This window comes from Antedon mediterranea, chromosome 2, assembly GCF_964355755.1.
Source record: "Antedon mediterranea chromosome 2, ecAntMedi1.1, whole genome shotgun sequence".
Taxonomy (NCBI): Eukaryota; Metazoa; Echinodermata; class Crinoidea; order Comatulida; family Antedonidae; genus Antedon; species Antedon mediterranea.
The window spans coordinates 15,793,942-15,802,500 of NC_092671.1; the positions used below are offsets into that span (position 1 = coordinate 15,793,942).

Sequence of the window (8,559 nt, forward strand, 5' to 3'; positions counted from 1 at the left end):
CATAAATTTCAGGGCATAAATCATCATATGGCAATACAATTACGTGCGTAGCGCATGTAACGCATGCGTACGCGCGCTTAAAATTTTCAAAATTTATTTTCGATGAAATAAGAGTACGTTTCGGGCAATTTTAAGCGTTTACAAAATTGCCATGAGTGCGCAGATTTTTGCGCGCGCACTGCGCGTTAAATGTTATTACACACTCTTTTTGCCCGATTTCTGTTTTCTTGACTTACTTTTCAACTAGAAATTACGTTATACGAGCACGTCAAAAGTGACAGGCTACGCACGTGTAAATTAAAAAAATATAAATGTTTTTAAACATTTCAACATTTTTAAACATGTTCAGTAATTTCGGTCAGTATAGTTCACTATGTCGGTCTGTCTGTCGGTCTGTCTGTCGGTCCGGTATCACTATGCATTGTATCATACGACTTAATGGCTGTTGGCCTTGTTTTAAATTACCTCAATCGAATTAAAGTGGGAAGCGCAAACATCATCGATAAATATTGATTGTCAGCATATGTTGTTTAGAAGAGTCACCTTCTATAAAAAAAGGTTGTTAAACAAAAAATAAATGAAAAAAAAAAGAATAATTAAATAATAATTAATTAAAGAATAAATGGTATGTAATTTATTTGGCGTTTTATTATTCGAATTCTAAAACAGATGTATGTATATTTGTATTGCTAATCTTTCTATTATAACAGTTAGTGTTAATATATTTAAACTTATGCGTGATGAGATAATAAATACCAGTTTACATGGTCCACACCTTTTAGTCTACGGAGAGCTTGCGTAACGATACAAATTACCTGTATTAACGACTAAGGTGAGTAAACATTCTATTCAGATCTAATTAACAGTTTACATATTTACATTATTCTATGTTTTCAATATTGTTGTATTTGTGATCTATATTGTCATCATTCTTAACTTTTAAAATATTTGTTTTTCTTCACTTAATCCTCTTAATATAGACTTCTTTCTCCAAGATGTTTCGATTGTCAGTTATTCTATTTATGTTTTTGTATGTAACCGTCGAGTTGTCTAGCGCAGGTTAGTGAGAGTTACAGTTAAATCGTATTCTGGCAATTTAGACATAACCTACCAAAAGCTGAGGTTCGGTCAAGATGATTTACTGATATTATTATACATATATACGTATTTGGCCTACCTGGTCCAACTACTGAATAAACCGAAGGTTTGGTATAATAATAATAATATTAATTTGTAGTTAAATTGATTAATATTTCACATTTAAAATGTTACCTTTGTATCGCTAGCCAATCCATGTGATTACGGTGATGTGGAAGATGGAAATGTTAAATGTAGTAAGTCTTTACAATGATTAATCGTGTAGTCATATTTTGTAACCCATCCGCGGCCGTCGACGCACTACATCAATTTTTCTTTTTCGACCTTGATGGGAGCAAACATTGCTTTTCGCAATCATGTAGGTGCCTAATAAAGTATGGACCAGCATTAATCATATCTTTGATTATCTTGATAATAAAAGTTCTGTTATTATGATTTTTATCTATGTTTTTATTCTATTAGTCAATCCATGTGATGAAGGGGACAAATGTTTGGAATTTAGTAACACGGAATGTATGTTCATATATAGTATTAGTAGCATTGGATGTCAATCGATTAGGCGACGAAGTGATGGTGGTAAGTCGTTATAATGGTAATGAATAGGCCTATATAATAATATAGCCACCATCAATAGTCCCCTGTCAATGACAGGAGACACTCTTATATAATATAATAATATAGATATTTTTTCGATAGTTCTAGCTTCATTGATGCCGACTTTTTTTTTTTCATAGGAGATCCATGTGAGGGCGACCCATGTGGGCAACACCGATGTCTTTCCGAAGATGGATTTTATATCTGTATTGAGTCACTTGGAAGTAAGTTGTTCATATGTGTAACAACCTCTACTGTTGGGCGTAGGTTTCACTTGAACGATCAAATAAACAATCTCAGACAACTTGTAACGCATCAAACACTTTATTCAATTCTCAATGGCGATGGCCATGGCAACTTTCCGATGTGATGAAGATCACGAAAATGACGCTGATGATGATCAGCTATTGAATAAAGACTGACTTTACTGATGGTGATGATGGTTTCAAGTTTGTATCTCTTCTAGATAGACCTACGCATAGAACACATTATCTTTGTGAGCGGACATATTAGACAACTTTTAATTATAGAGGGCGCTAAACTAACAGGTGACCCAGAGCCATATATATAAATATAATTATGGCTCTGAGGTGACCGTAACATCCCGGCCCCTTAAAGGCGATTAAATCGAACCTTTACTATATATATACATATGTTACGGGTAACGACAAACAATAAAAGGTAATAAGTCAATAAGTCTCTTATAAAGTTCACATAAGTCAAAATTCAAATATATCACTGGCAAACATCTCACAATGTGCATGTCTAATCATTTCCGTTGACTTCTAGAAGTATGATCTTAGTGATTGATCTTACTAGAGTTCCAACCGACGTTTTCAATCTCACAGAACGCACCATTCCATCTGAATCATTCTGGAGCACTTCTATCACTCGAGCAAGCGGCCACGAGCATCGTGGAACCGATGGGTCATGAACCAAAACACAATGTCGCCATTCGCAACATTCTGCTGTTTCTTACACATCTGACGCCTTTGTTATTGGTCTCCCATTCACTATCGTTTCGACTTCACAGAAAAGCGTCTGCAATGTTTCATCGTTGATTGTTTGTTCTTCCATCAGCGAGCTGAGCACCTTGCGTACCGTGCGAATGCATCTTTCCCAAACCCCGCCTTGATGGGAAGCTGCCGGAGGATTGAATTTCCATTTCACGTGATTCTCCTAGAGGTACTGGTGTATCTGTCCTTGATTCCAATCATTAATGGCCGACCAAAGCTCCATAACAAAATTTCTTCCATTGTCAGACCGGATATGCTTCGGTACGCCTCTCCTAACGAAACGTCGATAAGCATTTAAGAATGAGTTTGTGTCCAATGATGATGCGACTTCCAGATGCACTGCTCTGATTGATAAGCAGGTAAAAATCACTCCATATCTTTTCAGTACTGATCTAGCATTTTTAACCTTAAATGGTCCAAAGCAATCAATCCCCACAAAGGTAAAAGGCGGGTGGGCTGGTGTAACTCTCTCAGCTGGCAGATCAGCCATTTTCTGATGTGCTGTCGGAGCATTTCTTCTTCTGCATTGAACGCATTTCCTACTGATCCCTTTGATCATTGTTCGTCCTCCTACTGGCCAGTAAATTTGCCTCAGCTCAGATAGAACATGATTCACGCCTGAGTGCCCAGTACAGTTGTGGTAGTGTCTTAAGATGAGTATAGTCAGATCACTGGACTTTGGTAGTATGATTTGATGTTTCAGATCTTCACTAACATTGGCCATACTCAGTCGACCTCCAACCTTCAATACACCATTTTCTAATTTCGGGTCCAACTTAATTAGTGGACTAGTTGACTTTATTGTCTTGCCTGTCTCTAAGCTTCTGAATTCCTCAGAATACGAACGCTTCTGGGCACGTCTGATGAGTACCAGTTCTGCCTCCTTCAGTTCATCTACTGAGAGAGGTTCCACTCACTCAGTGTCTTCCAACTTGAAAACTGTGAAGTTACGTTAGTTTATCCAGAGTGGTGTTGATTTCTGCCACAACTAACGCTGTTACGGCCTTCACTTCAGGGTCATTCATTCTGAGGGCGAGATCGTCTGACATCTCTGGCCACTAGGAATCATTTTGTGTGCGAAAATTTTGAACCGCAATACCACATTTCACTCATCATCATTTCCTCTGCCGTCATCCCACGGGAAGCTAGGTCGGCCGAATTTTCAGCTGAATTCACGAACCTCCATTGGTCCTTGTTCGTCCTACTTAGGATTGCCGAAACTCGATTTCCCACGTATGTTTTGAACCTGGTTTTGTCGTTGCTCAGATATCTGAGCACACATGTGCTGTCGGTCCAGCACACGGACTGGTCAATTTTAATTTCCTTAAGCTCTTCTCTTATCATTGTGTCCAAGCGTGCTGATAACAGTGCAGCCTTCAACTCCAGTCTGGGAATTGTTTGAGCTTTAAGAGGAGCCAATCTGGACTTTGCTGCAACAAGGGTGCGGTTTACGTTGCCAGATTCATCCTTCTGGTAGAGATATGATGCTGCTCCGTAACTTGTGGATGACGCATCTCCTAAGCTATGCAGTTCACGACGTACTACGGTCCCAAACTCTGCAGATTTGTAGCATCGTTGAATTCGAATAGTCTCCAACTTCTTCAGATCGGATAGCCACTGTTGCCATCTAGTCTTATATTCAATTGAGATTGTTGAATCCCAATCATAACCAAGTCGACAGAGCTCCTGCATCAATAACTTTGCCTTGAGGATAAACGGTGATACCAGCCCTAACGGGTCAAATACAGACGAAACAACTGACAGGATACCCCTTCGAGTCGCAGGCTTTGTTGTTGGAGATATGGTATATCCCAAGCTATCTTCACTGACAAACCAGCGAACACCCAAGGCACGTTGCTGGTCTCCACCACATAAGGAAACTGAGTTTGGATCTTCCTTATCTCTCAGCGTGCTCACTAGTTTACTCGAGTTTGAAACCCATTTCGTCAGGTTGAAGCCTCCTCTTGCCAGCAACTGTTTTACTTGAATGGCTATATCAATAGCACATTGTTCGTCGTCTGTCGCATATAGAAGATCGTCAACATAAAAATGCCTATCTGCTATCTGCGTGATTATTGGATCGTAGTCCTTTCCATGGTCCTTTATCGTTTTCTTCAACGCAAAGTTGGCGCAACTTGGAGATGATCGGACACCAAACAGGTGCACTAGCATCTGGTATTCCTGTGGTGCCTTCTTCAGATCTCCCATTTCCCACCACAAGTAGCGGAGAAAGTCTGAGTCCTGTTCCTTTACCTTGACCTGGTAAAACATTTTCTCAATATCGGCACAAGAGGCAACTGGAGAGCTACGGAATCTCATTAAAACTCCAACTAATGAATTGGTAAGGTCTGGTCCCTGGTTTAACTTGTCATTTAGGCATACTCCGTGAAACTTGGCAGAGCAGTCAAACACAACCCTTAGCTTTCCCGGTTTCTGCGGGTGTAAAACTGGGTGGTGCGGAAGATACCATTTTGGAATTGATCCATCGATGACCTCCGAAACCTTCCTTGTCCACTAACGTTTCCATAAATTCTGTGTACTTTCTGTGGGTGTCTGCAACGTTTCGAGTCGGCGCTCGGCCAATACACGATTGTTTGGTAATGTTGATGGGGAAGCCTTCCAAGGCATAGCAACATGGTAATGTCCATCATTGTATGTCACAGATTCCTCCATACTTGTTAATGCCTTCAATTCTTCTAACCGCTTCAAGTCTTCCTGTCTTCTAGCCACAGATCCCATACTACTACGAGAATTGGATGTCTTTGCCTTCCCTGCCACAGGCTGTACTACTTCCTTCTGCTTCCGACTTTCTATTTTCTGCATAAACAGTTTTTTCACAAAACCAATCATTGTCATGATCTTTCAGGGCATCTTCGTTAAGTGTGTTGCAATATTGGTCATTAGCCAGGATGATTGCTTCATAAGAAGTAATCCACTTTGTGTATCGTAATCTTGATTCTGTCACTGGCGGATTCTCATTCATATAGTTTCTCAGCTCCTCCGAACCTTTCTGTAGGTTCTTCCAGGCTATACCAAGAGCTTTATACTTCATTTCGGTAGCATATTCTTGTCCCTTGATAGTGGACTTGCGTTCTCGTTCATCTGATAACGCCATCGTACTTTAGAATATAAACTTGAAACTGTAACAGCCTCTACTGTTGGGCGTAGGTTTCACTTGAACGATCAAATAAACAATCTTTAGGTAACTTGTAATGCATCAAACACTTTATTCAATCTCAATGGCAATGGCCATGGCAACTTGCCGATGTGGTGAAAATCACGATAATGACGCTGATGATGATCAGCTATTGAATAAAGACTGACTTTACTGATGGTGATGATGGTTTCAAGTTTGTATCTCTTCTAGATAGACCTACGCATAGAACACATTATCTTTGTGAGCGGACATATTAGACAACTTTTAATTATAGAGGGCACTAAACTAACAGGTGAGCCGTACCAATATGACTGTGATATAGATTTATGCAATCATCACGGACTCGATACTTTTGTTTCATTGATTTTAACCATCCTAAAGTGGAACCCCTCTTTTGAGCACCCCTAATAAGGAAGAAGGGGACAGTTTATGGTGGTTATATCACAAAACAATAAACGACCAACCACAATTCAGGAAACATTCCTCAATAAGGGAGCAGATTGTTTTATTCCCGAAGATAAGTCTCCTTAACAGTGGCTCTACTGCATAAAATAGCCTAATAAGCTTTAAAGATGATGATGATGATGATGATGATGATGATGATGATGATAATGATGATGATGATTATGATGATGATGATGATGATGATGATCATGATGATCATGATCATGATGATGATGATCATGAAGATGATCATGATGATGATCATGATCATGATGATGATGATGATCATGATGTTGATGATGATGATGATGATGATGATGATCATGATAATGATGATGATCATGATGATGATAATAATAATAATAAAAATATAACAACAATAATAAATATAACAACAACAACAACAACAATAACAATAACAACAACAATAACAATAACAATAATAATAATTTGGATCGATTAATATTTCACATTTAAAATGTTAATTTATTTATTTATTTTTATTTTATTTTATTTCATCAAAAAAATAATAATAATTTTACCTTTGTATCGCTAGCCAATCCATGTGATAACAGTGCATGTGGAGATGACATGTGTCTGTTCGAAGATGGAAAAGTTAAATGTAGTAAGTCTTTACAATGATTAATCGTGTTGTCATATTTTGTAACCCATCCGCGGCCGTCGACGCACTATGTCAATTTTTCTTTTTCTACAATGATGGGAGCAAACATTGCTTTTCGCTAATCATGTAGGGGCCTATAAAAAGGATGGACCAGCATTAATCATATCTTTGATTATCTTGATAATTAAATTCTGTTATTATGATTTTAATCTATCTATGTTTTTATTCTTATTATTAGTCAATCAATGTGAAGAATGTTTGGAATTTAGTGACACAGAATGTATGTTCATAGATAGTACCCTTCGATGTAAATCGATTAGGCGAAGTGATAGTGGTAAGTCGTTATAATGGTAATGATATATTATACAGATATTGACTGCTTAGAGGTTAAATATAAGATTTGACATCCCCGAGGGAATGATATTAAGTTCGAGGGAATATATATATATATATTCCCCGAGAACTTAATATCATTCCCGAGGGGATGTCAAATCTTATATTTAACCGATATAAAAGGCAATATCTGTTATATTATATAGCCAAGAACAAGTCTGCTGGGTTGGGTGAAGCTAGGCTAGGCCTCCTATAGTATTTGTATTGTATTTAAAACAAGCCTGCCTAGACACCTTACCTTGCGAAGAATAATATACAGATAATTACTAATTAATGATTCCTTGGCAATAAAATATTCACTTAGGCCTAGGTCGTTTAAATTAACAGAAGAATTTCCATCAATAAGCCTATTAGTATTAATAATAATATTATCTTCTCTCGATCTTCGAGGAGCCGAATCACCGGATGTTCAGCGCGTACTAGTTACTAGGTTACTACCGTGAGTATTGACCAATCACAAACGGTGTTTCATCACATTTAGGGTGGACTTATAACAAATGAGGGCGCTATGTATGCATAGCTTAAATAGTTTAGAAGATTAATTTCTTCAAGCAAATTCCGTGGCCCAGCGGATGAAACGTTGTCTTGCGATGGAGTGACAATTCCACCCGAGTTCAAGATCGAGTAGATGACTTTTGTTTATTTATCGGCAAACTCGAGTGTTGCACACGAAAATTACACAGTCAATATCATCGTACTCGAGAATTTATATGATTAATGACAGGGGACACGATTATTACGCGAAAATTACACAGTCAATATCATCGTTCTCGAGGATATATACGATTTACGATCCTCGCAGCGGTAGTCATGTGATGCAGTTTCAACCAATCACGTTCGCGTATTTACATAGCCTATGTAATATAATAATATAGCCACAATAGTCCCCTATCAATGACAGGAGACACACTCTTATATAACGTTGATATTTTTTCGATAGTTCCAGCTTCATTGATGCCGACTTTTTTTCATAGGAGATCCATGTAAGAAAGACGACCCCGACGACAACCCATGTGGGCGACACCGATGTATTTCCGAAGATGGATTTTATATCTGTTTTGAGTCATTTGGAAGTAAGTTGTTCAAATGATTTTAACCATCATAAAGTGGGACCCCTCTTTTGAACACCTCTATTTAGGAGAAAGGGGACACTTTATGGATGTTATGTCACAAAACACTAACACGACCAACCACAGTTCAGGGGACATTCCTCATTAAGGAGGGCAGTTGTTTTT

General features: G+C 38.2%; 1 protein-coding gene across 2 annotated transcripts in view; it reads left to right on the top strand.

The window, feature by feature from the left end:
* The first annotated feature begins 787 nt into the window (after nt 1-787).
* Nucleotides 788-8,559, top strand: part of LOC140039714 (uncharacterized) — an 8,245-nt gene continuing 473 nt past the window's right edge. Inside the window, exons 1-8 of one of the 2 annotated variants that reach the window (XM_072085330.1) lie at nt 788-832; nt 981-1,059; nt 1,287-1,334; nt 1,561-1,674; nt 1,833-1,916; nt 6,866-6,934; nt 7,170-7,265; nt 8,299-8,397. In XM_072085330.1, coding sequence (XP_071941431.1) covers nt 996-1,059; nt 1,287-1,334; nt 1,561-1,674; nt 1,833-1,916; nt 6,866-6,934; nt 7,170-7,265; nt 8,299-8,397 — 574 coding nt within the window. In that variant the 5' untranslated portion in view covers nt 788-832; nt 981-995. The remainder of the gene's footprint in view (nt 833-980; nt 1,060-1,286; nt 1,335-1,560; nt 1,675-1,832; nt 1,917-6,865; nt 6,935-7,169; nt 7,266-8,298; nt 8,398-8,559) is intronic. The other variant, XM_072085331.1, reaches the window with a different exon arrangement.